General features: G+C 36.2%; 1 protein-coding gene across 1 annotated transcript in view; it reads right to left on the reverse strand.

Annotated features, from left to right (window-relative positions):
* The window catches only part of LOC123564456 (tudor domain-containing protein 5-like), a 99,066-nt gene extending 81,967 nt beyond the window's left edge, over window positions 1-17,099 (reverse strand). Inside the window, exons 1-7 of the mRNA XM_053525279.1 lie at window positions 16,767-17,099; window positions 8,095-8,702; window positions 7,171-7,283; window positions 5,967-6,023; window positions 5,493-5,649; window positions 2,076-2,206; window positions 502-610 (exon numbers count right to left, since the gene is read on the reverse strand). Coding sequence (XP_053381254.1) covers window positions 502-610; window positions 2,076-2,206; window positions 5,493-5,649; window positions 5,967-6,023; window positions 7,171-7,283; window positions 8,095-8,702; window positions 16,767-16,939 — 1,348 coding nt within the window. The 5' untranslated portion in view covers window positions 16,940-17,099. The remainder of the gene's footprint in view (window positions 1-501; window positions 611-2,075; window positions 2,207-5,492; window positions 5,650-5,966; window positions 6,024-7,170; window positions 7,284-8,094; window positions 8,703-16,766) is intronic.
* Between the last annotated feature and the right edge of the window lie 77 nt (window positions 17,100-17,176).

The following is a 17,176-nucleotide window of genomic DNA, read 5'->3' on the forward strand; positions in this document are numbered from 1 at the left end:
TATGTCATATACTTTTTGAGATATAAGCAACACAACTTCTATGCCTTTTATGCTTATTTTTTTTACCAAGTCTAGGTTTATAATTCTGGTATGACTGAGTGATATCTCTAACAATACCCTAGATGCAAAAAATCACATGCTGAATAATATTCCTGCAATATTTCATAATACTGGGTCAAGTAAGTTTTGAGATACATGCGACACAAACTTAGGCCCTTTATATATGTATTTTTGACTAAATCAAGGGCAATAACTGTGCATTGATACCTGGGCTGAATAACAATCCTGTGAGGTATGATGGCTCTTGATCAAATACTTTTTTGAGATTTGAATGACACAAATTCAGATGGACGAACAGACAAGGGCAACTCTAAGTGCACCCCACCCCACCCCCCACCCTCGCCCCCTCCCCCAAATTTTGGGGGACAGAAAAATAAATCAACATTCAACATTCCTGCATGTAAAATTTTAATGTGGAAGATATCTGTACTTATACATTACCACTGCCATTGTATGCAAACTGAAGTATAGAGTCAGCAAGGGACAGGAATAGGTCCTCTGGAGAGTCAAATCCAAGATCTGTCACTGCTAATTTTCTGCCGGTATATTCCTTTACAAAGAGAATACATTACTTTATAATTAGCATACAGTTAAACCTGTAGTAAACAGCCAGCCAAAGGACTGAACGAAATGCCAATTCAGAAAGTTATTTCATTGGATGCTTAATACAGGTGGCTGCTTACTGTAGGGATACTACTAAACATTATATAGAAACACAAGAAACTAGATCAAGAGCTGTCACAGGAGACAGCCCCCTTGATAGCGAAATAGGGCACATCTTTTTTGGAAGCTGGAGCTATCACTGGTCAGGAGTGTTTAATGACTCCTACATGAATGAAGAAACAGAACAATTTTTTAAGTTAGAGTCAAAAATAGTTAGTCATATCAGAGATAGTACATAGCCTGTAAGTGTATCAAAATACAAACTTAGTACAAAAGAGAAATAGCTCATGGAAAATTTCTGCACGAGTATCATCTCATAAGACCAATAATGTGGAAAAATTATTTTAAACCCAGTTAGTATAAACTGAAATAGGGCAAAAGTGCATCACAACCTGAAACTAGAACATGCTTTTGTAGAAAAGCACATAGTAATCAAGAAAATCAAGACAAAGTAAGCAAGAAATCAATAGGGGACAGGAGTGAAAGTCAAAAAGACACTGATGTTGGTTTAGTGACTTAAATACAATAGGGATCATCTACTGGACATGTCCAATCATCATATGATGTTTCAACCTTCTGGGTCAAGTGGTTGTAAAGTTATAAACTGGAAACAGTTTTCCATTTTCTGGTCCCTAAGACCTTGACCTCTGAAAGAAATGCCCAAAGGTCAATAGTCTTCATCTGCTAGGTATGTCCAATCATCCCATGAAGTTTCAATGTTCTGGGTCAAGTGGTCCTCAAGCTACAGATCAGAAACCGTTTCCATGTTCTGGCCCCTGTTACCTTGAATTCTAAGAGTGACCTAAAAATAACTGGGGTTTAAAGGTTGCAGGTGAAACGGTTCTCAAGCTATTGATCGAAAATGAAATGTGACACACGGACAGCCTGACGGGGCAAAAACAATATCACTCCTAGTGGGGGTGGGGACATAATTTTAGGTACAAAGGGAGCATTATTCATGAAATATTGCTGACAGAGCTATGCATCTTGTGTCATATGATGTGAGTGATAATGTGGAACAACTGTTTTAAGTATGACTCAAATCCATTTAGAGAGAGAGAGAGCACCCCTATGTGCAACCAAGTGGAACCGTTTGAACATATTTGCTAGAGAACCACCCAAGGAACATCCAGGCCAAGTGTCATCAAAATCCATTCAGTGGTTTTGGAGATGTCTTTTAAACACAACTGTTGATGACGGAAGGACGACTTGACGGACGGACACACAACAGACACAGCGTGTTGCTATCAAAATGGACATTTATAACAATGTTCAACAAGCAACATTTATTTTAAAGATATTAACGCCACATTGGCAAAACATTTAATATTTTAGACCTAGTAACAACAAACCTTGTAGACATCAGGAAAATCTTTGACAGGAATACCACATGGTCGACTGCTGAGAATAATCTGTATAGCCTCTTTGACTTCAGTTTCCATTGCTTTAGCACTACAATGTCGGCTTCGAGACATCTCCGATTCTACAAATAGGCAATACATGTAATAATAATTTTCAAAAACGGGCATATAAAAATGCATACAAAGTGTCCATACCTTAATAATTTTAGCTCTGGCGAACCCTATGGGCAACCGAACAGAACTGTTTGAACAATTTTGGTAGAAAACCACCCAAAGTACATCCAGGTCATGTTTCATCAAAATCCATTCAGTGGTTTTGGAGATGTTGTTTAAAGAAATTGCTGACGACAGACGGACATTCAAGTGAACTTTCAGGGTTTAAGAGCTATCTAATAGTACAGAGAACAATATAAAACATTCCGTGAACAAAGGGTTAAGGGGCTAGTAGCCCTGAAGCTAACAAAAGAAATACCCCATAAACCTGAAATGTTAGAATGTCTGCACACATGCACAACAGACCAAGCATGATCACAATAGCTCAACATGAGCCATTCTTGCTCAGATGACCTAAATATTGTAAATGAAATTGGTGTAATTAGAAGTTAAACGGACATTCTAAACTTCCACTAATATATATACAAAACAGCAGTCTCTAATTCCATCTAGTTTAAGCCTGCATGATGTAATTTGACAGGGCACTTTTCACATGCTATGGCTGCTTCCAGACAATTTGTTAATTTGTGCCTTTTCGATATAACACAGGATCAATTCTAGTATCGATTGATTTTAACACTCCACTAGTACCTGCCACCTTTCTGCACGAGCCGTGACGTATTGAGCTGAGCTACAGAATATGAAAGGTAAAGAGCAGGATTTAGCAGATCATAGATTACCAAATTTGAAAACACCAAGACGTAAAAATTTTTTTATTTGTTTCAGGTATCAAGACCTACCCATAATTTTTGGCCCGACCCTAAATGTTTTTAAGGCCTTAGAGAATTTTTTTAACAGCCTCGATAGCCAAGTGGTAGAGCGTCCACTTAGCGTGCGGGAGGTCGTGGGTACGATCCTCAGCCGCGTCATACCAAAGACGTGAAAAATGGTACCAGTAGCTCCCTTGTTTCTAGCATGTTACCAGAAACAAACAATTTTTTTTTACGCCTTATGTTACGGCCAGATCTCAAAATCTTAAATGGGAATTAAAATTACCCATATTTACAGAAAAACAGCCCTTATCTGGAGCTCTGGTAATGTCAACTGTTATCTGAAAACTGACAACAACTTAACACATAAGAATAACTAGAAGATGCTTTTGTAGAAAAGCGCATGTGTCCCTCAACACATAGTCGTATAGGCAAGAAGTCAATAGGGGACGGGCGCAAAAGTCAAAGAGACACTGATGGCTGGCTGCAATAGGGATCATATACTTGGCATGTCAAATCACCCCACTAGGTTTCAACATTCTGGGCCTAGTGGTTCAAGTTCTGAATTGGAAACGGTTTTCCATTTTCAGACCCCTGTGACCTTAACCTCTGATCAAGTGACCCTAAAATCAGTAGGGGTCATCTACTCTGCATCTCCAACTAGAACTGTCACAGGAGTGACGAATACCCCAAACAATATGGTCTTGTCACAGAAGAATGGAAAACATAAGAAAGACATGGCCACAATAAGGTGCAATTTAAATCAAACTTGACCTGTATTTTATGATGTTACACCTATGTACCAAAAGTTATCTAAATCTGTCAAGCCTTTTGTGTGTTATTGTCCGGCAACCATAGATTTGACAAATTTTGTTGGAAAGGGGCCATAACTACATATAAAATTGGTGGTTTGTAGACAAAGTCAAACTTTACCTGTATTTTATGATGTCACACTTGTGTATCAAAAACATTTAAATCTATCAAGAACTGTCACGGGAGTGTTTAATGACTCCAATGGTGGATGAATATTCCACAATAGTTTGAGTCTGTGTTAAAAAATATCAAATAATAAGAGAGGTACAGATAAAGTGTATCAAAACACTATACATACAAGTATAATTCTAAGCAAAAAGAGGGCATAATTCAGGAAATATTGGTGCAAGAGTTATGCTCCTTGTGTCATATGATGTGGGTGATGATGTGGAACAACTACTTCAAGTTTGAAACAAATGCATTTAGTAATAACTGAGATATAGTGAAAATGCATCAAAATAAACCTTAATTTCTAAGTAAAAGGGGGCATAATTCATGAAAAAATGGTGTCAGAGTTATGCACCTTGTGTCGCATGATGTGGTTGATAAGGTGGAATATCTATTTTAAGTCTGAAACCAATCCATTAAGTAATAACTGAGATATAGATTTCGGGACGCAACGAGATGTGATGCGACAAAACTGACCCCTATAGCCCCCAACCCCCACTCCCCAAACAATTGTTTGGTGGGGGTATAATCATCCTATTAAGTTTCAACATTCTGGGTCATGTGGTTCTCAAGTTATTGATTGAAAACAGTTTTCAGCCCCCTGTGACCTTGACCTTTGATGGAGTAACCCCAAAAACATTAGTGGTCATCTACTCTGTAAATTTTATCATCCTATGAAATTTGAAGGTTCTAGGTCAAATGGTTCTCAAATTATTGATTGGAAATGGATTTCCATGTTCTGTCCGCTGCGACCTTGACATTTAATAGAGGGACCCCAAAAACAACAGGGGTTATCTATTCTGTAAGTCCTATCACTCTATGAAGTTTCAACATTCTGGGTCAAGTGGTTCTCAAGTTTCTGACCAGAAATGGTTTTCCATGTTCAGGACCCTGTGACCTTGACCTTTAACAGAGTGACCCCAAACTCAATAAAGGTCATTTACTCTGCATGTCCAATCATTCTATGAAGTTTCAACATTCTGGGTCAAGTGGTTCTCAAGTTATTGATCAGAAATGGTTTTCCATGTTCAGGCCCCTGTGACCTTGACCTTTATCAGTGACCCCAAAATCAATAGGGGATGTTTACTCCATAAGCCCTGCCATCCTATGAAATCTGAAGGTTCTAGGTCAGATGGTTCTCCAGTTATTGATTGGAAATGAAGTGTGACAGATGGACAGGGCAAAAACAATATGTCTCCCCCAGTGGGGGAGAGACATAATTTGAAATCCTATTGAAACAATATTATTTAGGAGTATTTACAAGTTACCTGACATGTGTTACAAAGGAACTGACGTCTTTTCTCCTGTACAGTATTTGTTAGAAAGTAATCCACAAGTGACATGGTACACTGTGCATAATGGAACAGCTTGATCTTATGTAAAAATCACTAATCCTAACCTGCAAAGCAATTGTTATCACAGAAATAACCAGTGAAACAGAACACGTACACCTGCAAAATTTCTGAAAACGAAAGAAAAGTTAACTTTTACATCTAAAAGTTACCTTTACTGTTAGAATCTGGTAATCTAGCATCGTACAGCATCCAGTCGCCATGTGGATTAGGTCGTACTGTCCGCACTATGTCTGGCATGGCAGATAAGAAGTCTATCACACTAAGATACCCATGTTCTCTATAATCCAGAGGCCTTCCATGTAACTCCTATAAAAACAACATCTTTATATACTCAGGTCAGATATCAACTGATTAAGAACAAGAGCTGTTCACAATGCTTTTTTGCCCCTCAATATAGTCTCTCCCATTTTCAGTCCGGAGAACAATATGACCTTTGACCTACAGACTTCAGTTACAATAGGGGCCCTACAGGCAATCATCCTATGCATTTTGTAGACTGTAGGCTTAAGCCTTTATATTAGCTATTGAAAAGAAACTGTTTTCAGTCTAAAAATCACATTCAACATGTAGCTGAGTTCTTTTCAAATTAAATTTGTTAGCATTTTCAACAAACAAGAACTTACTACAAATTCAAATGGGAAACGACTGGCCCAAATTCCATTTGTTTTCTTCTCTAATACCTGAAAGAAAGAAAAATAAGTTTACTTTTGTAATATATACCTACCTTCCAACACTGATGTACTACTGGCTCATCTTGAACCCTTGGTTCAGGTGAGCTAACAGTAACGAAACCAGAATACAGACAACGGCCAAGACATTATTAAACATTTATGGTTTAGCCCCTCTTGATCTGGTCTAACTAATACTATATCAGTATTACAAGGTCTTACAGTTCCTGATATTTAAAATTATCTCGCCTCCTACAAGTTTCTTGCATTTCTATTGGTCAATAGACGTCACATGGAGACAGGATATATTCAATATCCTGCAAGTACATTTCAGATATGAATTTGGATTAAAACAAAACGGCTGCTGCATCGCTGGCATAATTGAATCAAGTCAGATTATTAATTAGCTCCAGCTAGAGATATTGTTTCCAAGAGTACCGTTTTTATTCTCCTACTTAATTTAGGATCGTGAAGTTGGAAAAAAAGTTTGATAGAAGAACAATAACTCTGTATGGGGTAGGCGTTGAAATATTGTTTTAAGTTAAGTCATAGTAAAACAAAGGAATTAACATATCTGTTACACAGCAGTTTGCTGTATGATCATTTAATCTACATGTAAGATAAAGGATTTAACAGGAAACGGGAAGAAAGCCGAAGTTTCAAGTCATTTCTGACATCGTGAAATCTGATGATTTTCAAAAGGATGAAACAGAAAGCTTTTTTGTGTTTCTGATCTAACCCAGTTCATAACCTGTATAAGTGAGTTTTTGTGTTTTGTGAATCATTCAAAATACAGGTCATTGTGCGTTTTATGGCTAGTGTTAATCAATTACATTTGTATAAACAAAACATGATGACCAAACAAATGATTGCTGGATTCCAGTCTGCACTGTAAGTAGATTTAATAATTTACAAAATATTTTGATTGCAGCATGGAAGTAAAGGGTAGCAGGCAAGATAAAATCTTGCTCTCGCCTGATATGTTTTTCCTCGACAGCATATACCCAGTATCCTGTCACCAACAAGAAGTGTAACATAATATCTATATGCTAGCTTTTTAAGAAACCATTCAGGTAAAAAGCCAACACTGGTGGACAAAATGGTCTATATATGGCTTCATTTCATTCTGCGAAGATTAATATAATTGTACAGTGCTAACCTGTTGTATTTCTCTCTCCAGCTGCTCCTCATTGCGGGAGTTAGTCGAGCATACACTTTGTGCATCTTGTCCTACTGTAACATCAATATCACCTGAATTTTCTCTTCTCCGACCTGAAAAGTTACAAAGTAAAAAGTTAACAACAAATTTGCAAAGTCTTACGACTCTGATATCCACTCAGTCAACAGTGTTCCAACTGGCATTTAAATTTGGGGGTGAAAACTGAGTTATTCTTGCACTTTTGCACCCCCTCACTAAGAGATATATAACAGCTGTCTCCAAAGCTGGGGGTGCAAAGTACCATTCTGGGGGTGAAAAACCTGGTCAAGATTTACAAATTAATTTAATCATTAAAAAAGATACAAAGAACCTCTGTAAAGAAGTTTGAGATAAAGAAAATGCAGTAAATTAACAAGAGCTGTCAGCAGACAGTGCGCTCGACTATTCTCAGTGCTTGATAGTATAATATAAGCAATGAGTAAATAACATTACAATAAGCATATTCTAAGTCGAAAAGGGGCCATAATTCAGTCAAAATGCTTGATAGAGTTGCCTCCTCCTTTATACAGACTGGGGTCATGATGGTAAACAAGTATGCAAAATATGAAAGCAATATCTCAATGGACTTTGAAAATATTTGGGGTGGTATGCAAACTTTAAACATTTATTCGAAGTCGAAAAGGGGCCATAATTCAGTCAAAATGCTTGATAGAGTTGCCTCCTCCTTTTTACAGACTGGGGTCATGATGGTAAACAAGTATGCAAAATATGAAAGCAATATCTCAATGGACTTTGAAAATATTTGAGGTGGTACGCAAACTTTAACATTTGTGTGACGCTCACGCCGACGCTGGAGCGAGTAGGATAGCTCTTCTATTCTTTGAATAGTTGAGCTAAAAATTTTGAACTGAAATAGCTATGTACCTCTTCCCTTTGATGGTCTTTTCTGGTTGTTTGCCAGTGTTTGTCTATAAGAGGTAGGTTGTTGCACTGGTTGTGTTGTCTGATGGTCAGTCTTTCTATCATTGTGGACAATTTCTGGTTGTGTAGGTTGTGTGAGAGGAATTTTGTTGTAACCCACAGGCAATACACGCCATTCTCCTCTATCAAACTCTTCAACTGTTATTATATCTTTTAATGACTGCAAAAACTCGTACTGATTTTGAAAGCCAAAGTTACGATAGTTAATGCCTGTTCCATAGACTCTAGAAAATGCGCTGTCTAAATGTGTGACTGGTACACCATGTGGAAATGATCGGAAAAGTTCCTTCATCTGCCTCCGTACATAAGGTGATACAACAGGCGTAGGTGGAGCCAGGTTTGGAGCTGCACGCCTTGGGGGATATCGATTAGATCCCTGGTACATTCTGGGAGGACCACCACCCCCTCGGCGATATACTGCATATTTCTTTTTGTTTGTAACTCTCTGTTTGGACACAAGTTTTTCTATATGTTTGGTTGTTTCATCTGCATTGGCCTTTAATACCATCACTCCATTCTTGTAAGAGATAGTGACTGCATCATCTATATCTCTGGAAAGCATAAATATACAGTGAAAATGGGACAGATTATCTGTACATACATGTAAAGAGTTAGTTTACCTCGGAGTGTCTGTATCCACCTAGGGTTCTGGAAAACATAAATTACAATTAATGGCAAAGGATAGATAATTTGTAAGATATAGTGACTGCATTATCTATATGTTAGTCACACCCTGTACAGCCATGTGAAGACAGTGTTGAGTGCTGATGCTTCAGTTGCTATGCAAATAAATTGTGCTGCAGTTAGTTATTCATGAAGTAGACAATACCACACTTAAACTAAAGGACATGTTAATGAAGATTGCCATCTAAATTAGGTCTGTAAACAGTGATCATAATATTTGAAACTGCTGAATATAACTGTATGCAGATACTGATGCCTATATTGGACACTGATTGTTAATGTTTTTGGAAGGAGAGAAGCATGTGTGTTTCATGTAGGGGTGGGTATTGCCACGAAAATTGGTATTGCGATATATTGCAATATTGTATGTGGATATTGCAATATACTGGGATATATTGTACCAGTCATTTAATGAACAAAAACATGATGAATCGTAATGTTTTTTTTTTTAATTTATTCAATTAAAAATGAGTAAAATGACTAGTATCAACAACACGAGTGTTTGCTCCACCTTCTCAATAAATAAAAATACCAGTAAACAAAAAAAATTAAAAAGTTTTGACTAGACTATGGGGAGTATTGTCAATTTGTCATACACAAATACTATTAACTGTTGATGATTTTGCCTTTATTTTCAACAATCTCGAAGTCCGACATGTTGCTATCATGCCGATTACCGGATATTCAAAAGCGAAAGTAGACTGCGTCAAAATATTATTTAGTTTATTGTGCGGCACTACATTCGGTTTACGGATACAATCATATAACACAGGTTGCTCATTTCACCGATTATAAACGAGGAAAGTGGTATAGCTGTTGTATGAATAATAAATTCTAGTTGATAGAAAAATTACTAACAAGTACGAAATTATAATTATAATTTTCTTATTGCTTTTATTATGTGGAATTGGGTCCGTAAAATAGCTGTAAACCAGTCTGCTACCTGCACCGGAAATGAAAGGAGAAAAATGAAAACAAAGTTGAATCGTGCTGGCAAGAAAAGGATTTTTTGTGAATCTTCTTGGTTTACGTTAGTGTTACTTAATGTTATAAAATAACCGGTATTCGAAAATCATATCGCAATATCGTATCGTCGGAAAAAACATCGCAATAACCGGTCTACCGCGGTATATCGCCCACCCCTAGTTTCATGCATATCGGTTAAGATTACACGAGGATTAATCAACACTGAATCCAGCCTTGTGTTTGATGCTTCTAACTTTGCTCAAAATTAATCTGAAAGTAAAATTCAAGACGCCTGATTGTTTGAATCATATTCGCTTATTACTGATTATCAAACTTGTTTGTGTCAAAACAGAATTTAAGCCCCACCTACTTCAGGTACTTGTGAGACTTTCAAAAGGAGAATGAAAGCAAATCAAATCATCCGTTATACCAAGGGCAATTATATTTGGCCAATCAGCAACGCAGTAAAGTCTTTTACACTGCGTTTGTCAATATGTTCAAGGAGCCTCCATGGTGAAAGAATGACTTGGAAGCAGCTTTATTTTTAGAAATTTTAACTACATGAAAATGGCTGGTTGCAGACTGACTAATTTGCATTCAACCAGTTTACTTTTCATTTTTATTTTTAAATTAGAGTACCATTATCAGCCTGTTGACTTGAATACACATGATGGCATAATTTAGGCTCTGCCTAATTAGGCAACATGTAAAAAGTGTAAAAGCGATTTTCAGCCGTTATGTCTTTGATAACTAAGCTGTAGGGTTATACATTACAAAAGCAGTATATTACCTCACCCAGTTTCATTTAGATGATGGAAGTTTTATTTACTTGTTCTTTTAAAAACACTGTAAAACATCCACCTAACCCAGAATTTAGAAACATACTATTGACACATCACAAAAATAACTTAACTGAAATCCACACACGTTTTTGACACCTGCATTAAAAGAAACTGGGCTAAACCTGTTAACAACTTCAGGGTTCGAATTTAGCCATATTTTCTACTTGCATTTTTTCGCAAATGGTATTTTTTTTAACTTGCTAAATGAAAAAACAACTTGCATTTTCCGCGACTTGTCACTTTATAACAACATTAACACAAACTTAGGGTTGGATATCGTTAAGGACGAAGCGGTCCGATACCGAAACCGATACCAACGAAACGATACGGTATTTTTAACGATACCGATACCATGCTTTGTAGTACATTACATAAGCAATGATTTGCTTAGTATTATATACATCTATGTAAGTATATATACATGAAAATTTGCTGTGATAAATAAACATTTTAAATCTGTTAATGGAATGTTGTATGTATTAGATTATGAAAGAGTAAAAAATAAACCTATCTTGCAGACTAGTTTTCCAAAATAAAAATCTAGAGCAGATACCTCGCTCACTATGCAATTTAAATCTATGAATACACTCACTGTAGTAATGCTTTTAAAGCTCAGTACTGTCTAGAACTGTTAACTAAACACTTATTAGCTTTCAAATTACCCCTCTAACAAGTCAGACTAATTCTCACTCATGATAATCTTGGACTAGGTTGACTAGTAATGTTTTTAAAGTGAAACACTTTGCAACACATTTTTAACTGAACAATAACCTTAAAAACGCTTGAAAGAACCAACATTCCAACAATAACATTATTTCTAATGGTTCGCGAAAACCGATTATTTGTTTACGTAGGTTACAGCTTAGTCTCGTAATTTTTTTATTTACATCATTTTTTTTCATTGATTTTAAAAGAAAACTACAAAGAAAAATAGTGTCGTATATTTTGAAATTATGTATTGGTTTGCGTTGTTTAAAACGACGGGAAAAGAAGTATTTCAGGTAATATTTAGCATACGAAACTATTCGCACGGTTAGCTCTCCATGTCAAGGGAGGTTACTCTGAGTGAGCGGTATCACAGTAAACAATGTCGATCGCGTTATTACGATATTTGCTTAAATTTCTGCTTTATTTTGCCGCAGATTTTGTAAGAATTTTGTTTTTCCTTTTATGGAAATACCGAAATCGGAACCGGTTCTTTTACAAAACGGTATATACCGGTACTTTTCAAAGTGATTATTCGGTATTGTACCGATACTGGGAACCGGTATCCAACCCTACACAAACATCCACATGACGAGTCAAGCCAATCGTATCTGCGCTATGTAAATAGTAACTTATTATAGATTAACAAAAAACCCACCAGATGCGGTAAACGTCATCAAAATTAACGCAGGTACTTGTCAGCAGATGGAAAGACATGCGCACGGGACATGTATCGAGTGTAAACTTCCGTTTACAACAAAAGATGAAAGAGTGCTCCGAAATTCGTTCTGCAAATGACAATGCGCTGCAATGACCGCGAGTTGTTAAAGAAAGAACAGTGTAAGATCGAGACGACCGTTAGAAATGCACATTATTCGGCCAAAAATTTTCACTCGCAAAAAAATGCTGGTGTCTGAAATCTCACCTCGCAGTTTGAAATTTGCACTCGCATTTCGCGAGTATGCGAGCTTAAATTCGAACCCTGCAACTTTTCTTTTAATGCAAGCCGCTTTTAGCAGATCAAAGGAATATGTGTGGACATGCATTTGATTGATCAACATCTGCAAAACAATATACCCCTCCTTCTTCGAAAGTTTCAAAGTTGTAGTTCTTATAGTTTTTGAGAAAAGGTGGTCCTAAACAAAAATTTTAACCAAGATACTCAAATTTTCTAGGTACAAAAAGGGCCAAAATTTTTACAAAATGCAGGTTAGAGTTATGGTTCTTGGCCTATGTAGTCATCTAATGATGATAAACAAGTGTGCAAAGTTGCAACTTTTAATTTTTGAGGAAAGATGGACCTAAACAAAAATTTTAACCAAGAAACTCAAATGTTCTAAGTAAAACTAGAAATGTGTCACAGACATGGATACCCCAGCAACACGAGAAAGGTCACTATCTATCTATCTATCTATCTATCTATCTATTTATACTGCCACGCCCTCTTTCCGAGTATTATGTGCAGGTGCGCGTCTGTGCGAGAAATTTAAAAGAAATGTACAAGAGTGTAAAAGCAATACTAATGTATTTGTGAAGTGCAATACTAATGTATTTGTGAATTGTTGATAGGGCTGTAACGAGTATCCGAGTACTCAGATATCCACGAATTCGATCAAAAGTTCGAGTACGGATATTCGTCATTGTCGAGATCGTTGGATCGCGATCTTTTTCATAAATACATGTAATACGTAAAATTATATCAATAAAACTAAATTAAAGCCACATTAAACGTGTTCAATGCATTTTTTGCACATCTAAGACAATTACGCGTTGTCAGATTCTAAACCGGATGTAGACAAATGTCTTAGGTACAGTTAGCATCGGTCTTATTTTCTAAAATTAATTTGAAATCTGTCAAAACTGAATGAACATTTATTTTTTGAGAAATTAAATTCAATAAAAAGCTAGATACGAAACTTCTTTCCAACAAGTAAGGTTTCCTGATCAAAAAATCAGAAATTAATACTAGATATTGTGATCTTAATGCCCGACGTCATATCGTTCATCTGCAAGAATGGCTGAACATTACAGTAGTCCACCCGCGAAACCTGACTTTAATTAATGAGCAAAACATTAAACATAAGTGTGAATCGTCAGCCCAGACTCGCAGATCTGATCGGATCACCAGATGTCTGACGATCCACAGCCCTAAGTGTTGAAAAATCAAGACAACAGTGTTATTAAAAAGAAGAGTATAAACAGTTAAAAGAGATTAAAAACAGCATTCTTCACTTTATATCGTGTGAGAACATTAAATACCAATTTTCCACTACAGGCATATATAAGTGTCACAGGCATGGTATTGCTCACAAACTAAAAGAAGGACCCTTGGCCCTATTTATTTAAAAAATAAAAAATATTGTAGGAAAACCAGAAAATTTACTAATCTGTATATGTACATGTAGTGAAAATTAGCTAAGTTCAACCATGGACTGTGACCTTGACCTTTGAGCTAGGGAAATGGTTTTGCGCACGACACATCGTCTATCCATGCTTATCATTTGTGTCAAATTATTTTGAAATCGGACCATGCATGTCAAAGTTATGGACCAGACACGAAGACCACATTATCAAGTATATATGTAGTGAAAATTGGCTAAGTTCAACCAAGGACTGTGACCTTGACCTTTGAGCTAGTGAAATGGTTTTGCGCATGGCACATAGTCTATCCATGCTCATCATTTGTGTCAAATTATTCCGAAATTGGACCGGACAAGAAATCACCCTTTCCTGAACACACACACGGACAGGGGAAACACTATATCCCCGCCCCCCATTTTAAGGCGGGGGCATAATAAGGGCCATAATTCCAACAAAATCTATATCAGAATTATGGCCTACACAGTCCACAAATGATAAACAAGTGTGCAAAGTTTCAAAGCTGTAGCTGTGTATAAGGATTTCCCAACAGAAATATGCAGAATAAGTTTGGACGTGATGGGACAGCGACAGTCAAATGTTATCATGCTGTCCCGATATACATGTCCTATTATTTGGACTACCTAAAAACAATTAATATAAAAGAGTCAAAGAGGTTGCATATAAAACCTATGTTAGACCCCAGTTAGAGTACTGTTCCACCATATGGCATCCATGGCAAAAATACCTAACCCATAAAATTGAGCAAGTTCAAAGATCTGCAGCAAGATATGTCTATAATGACTACAATTACACCAGTAGTGTCTCCAAAATGATAAATGAACTAAATTGGCAAACCCTAGAACAACGCCGTAAGATCAGCTCAGTTACTATGTTATAGTTAAGTTATACAAGATCCAACAACACCTTGCTTTTGTTGACCACAGCCACCTTTAAAAGACCTACTAGAAACTTGAACTTCTTGATACCGTATTCAAAGACACATTATCATGCAGACTCTTTTTTTCCCCAGAAGCCTTCTGTGGAACAGTCTCCCTGTGTCTTTGCAAGCTAGTCCCAACTTAGAAGTATTTGTTGGGCAGCTACCACCCTTCTATCAATTCTAATTCAACTTCCTGCTTTTAGTTTTACTTTTTAACCGGACCTGTAAAATAGTTTTTGCTTTATCTTTGAGATGCACATAATCTCTGTTTTCTTATTATTTTTAACAGCTATCCCTGACAAAGCGCCTGCTAGTCATAATCGATAACAATTGTTAAGCAGTATAGGCCCTTCTTAATATTATCTCCTGAATATTGAATGAGATTCCCAGAGCGAGGCTGAGATGGGTCAGTTGTAAACATTGCTGATAAGCAGAATGGCAGCTACTATAGTGATAGTGATATATACCAGTTTAATCCCTAATATAACATTTTTTTTCTGCTGAAGATTATATTGGAACTTACAAGTTCTCTTCTAAAGAATATTTATGAATATTATAGTGAAAGCTACATACACTATTTTTAAAGTAAGATCAAATATCTATACTTTCGTTGTTGTTGTTTTTCAGCTTGTTTACCTGTATGAAACTAAATCATCAATACACATCTTATCTCTAAAACTGTAACTAATTGGTCAATTTATGCAGCTGTAGAAGTGGCCAGCTTTTAAGTTCTGATTATAAACACTGATTGCTTGTACTATTGGGGCTAGTAAGTTGTTTACATGGTAAAGTTTGTTCAGAGCAGTCAGATTCTTTCCTAACCATATTATTTCATATATATTAAGTGACACCAACACAGGCTAGCTTATGTACCAACAGCAGCCAAACGGTATGCTTAAGTCTGTGAAAACCATTTAAAAACCCTTATTTGGTTGTCAGTTTTAGGGCACCCTGGTTAGATACAAGTCCAGACAGACAGGTCTATGATCCGACTAGAGATCCCTCCACTTGGGCTATTAAAGATCAAATACCTTCAAGTTAAATTCAGGGAAAAGAAATGATCATCATATAGAAACAAGATTGGCTGGACTACAGTGAAAAACAAACTCAACAATTGTGGAGAAATAACAAAGCATTTAAGTTTAAATGTTTTAAGTTGGCTGGCTAAAGCAATACATTCTTAATTTTTCTAGCGCAGCTCCAGTCCTTCAGTGTTGATATTTCCGGTCCTTGTTCAACATAAAGTAGGACTGCTGTCAATGTTCTTCCTCCAGTTGTAGATGGTTCTTTTGTACTGTCCATTGTTTCACATTTTTTGTCAGAAAATAAATAAATTAAAGGAATTTGAAAACAGCCTCCTTCATTTCTGAAAACTGAAATGACTGAAGTACAATACAAAACATAATGTCAGCAATTATTTTATTTTTCTTACTATTAGACTAAGTGTTCTTTTTTGAAATTCGTCTTGGTTTAAGTTGTGGTCAGCCTGTATAATTTTCATTTTTGAAGTGCTAGGAACAAACAACTGCTGACTTAGAGATCTGTTCAGAAAACAACAACAGAAATCTATGGTATAAAGAATAAATATGGTAAAATTGGAAATGCATTTTACTAGCAAATATACTATTTACTCTAATAACCTTCTTTAATGAAGTTTGTTTATTTTTGAAAAAAATTATTTGACTGCAAACTTCATTTTCGAAAATACAAAAAATGTGATTATAATGAATATTTATATACCTGGAAATCACTCACTGACACACATCTCGCCTGATTTTAACTACCCAATTCATCTTTGGAAAATTTATAAAAACTCAGATTAAAATAACATCAGTCATTTGAATTACACTTTGGAACACATTAAAAGTAAATTATTATTAAACTTTGTGTGTTTTCCTATCTTATCATAAACAGTGTACTTTAACACTGGAAGCAGTAATACTGCTCTGAGATAATGTTTACAACTGACCCATCTCAGCCTCGTTCTGGCAATGGAATGTAAAGCATGCATATAATTTGAGAAGGGGCTATAGCATAGACATAGACATATGGATCCTGGAGGTGCCAGTAGTGTTCATTTCGATAAAAATAATACATTAAACTGTGGCCGAAATTACCTAAGAAAATCCTCAATTGAAGCATATCCAACCTCTCTATAGGCTAGTCGCACTCCAATAAAGTTGTAAAAATCTCTCTCTAATTCTTGAACAGTAAGTGGGGCAGGCGAAGAAATGAGCAGTGCACGCACGTGCTTCTTGATAGTGTCTTTCTTCTCTGATGAATCGGACATTATTGCATGACAACCACTGCAACGGTTTAAAACATTACATATGTCTTTAAAAGTAACTGATAACACCAATTTGGACTTCTATTATTTGTTCTTTACACTTCCTTTCCCGCCACAAGTCAAATCTCTGAAAATTTGTTAAATCTGAAAACTATTAAAAGTAGTCATATTTTCGCATAATATTTTAGATTTTATAACGAAAATATTCATGACAGTGCGATAAACTGTTTATTGTTGCGT

The sequence above is a fragment of the Mercenaria mercenaria genome, chromosome 15, assembly GCF_021730395.1.
Source record: "Mercenaria mercenaria strain notata chromosome 15, MADL_Memer_1, whole genome shotgun sequence".
NCBI classification, from domain to species: domain Eukaryota; kingdom Metazoa; phylum Mollusca; class Bivalvia; order Venerida; family Veneridae; genus Mercenaria; species Mercenaria mercenaria.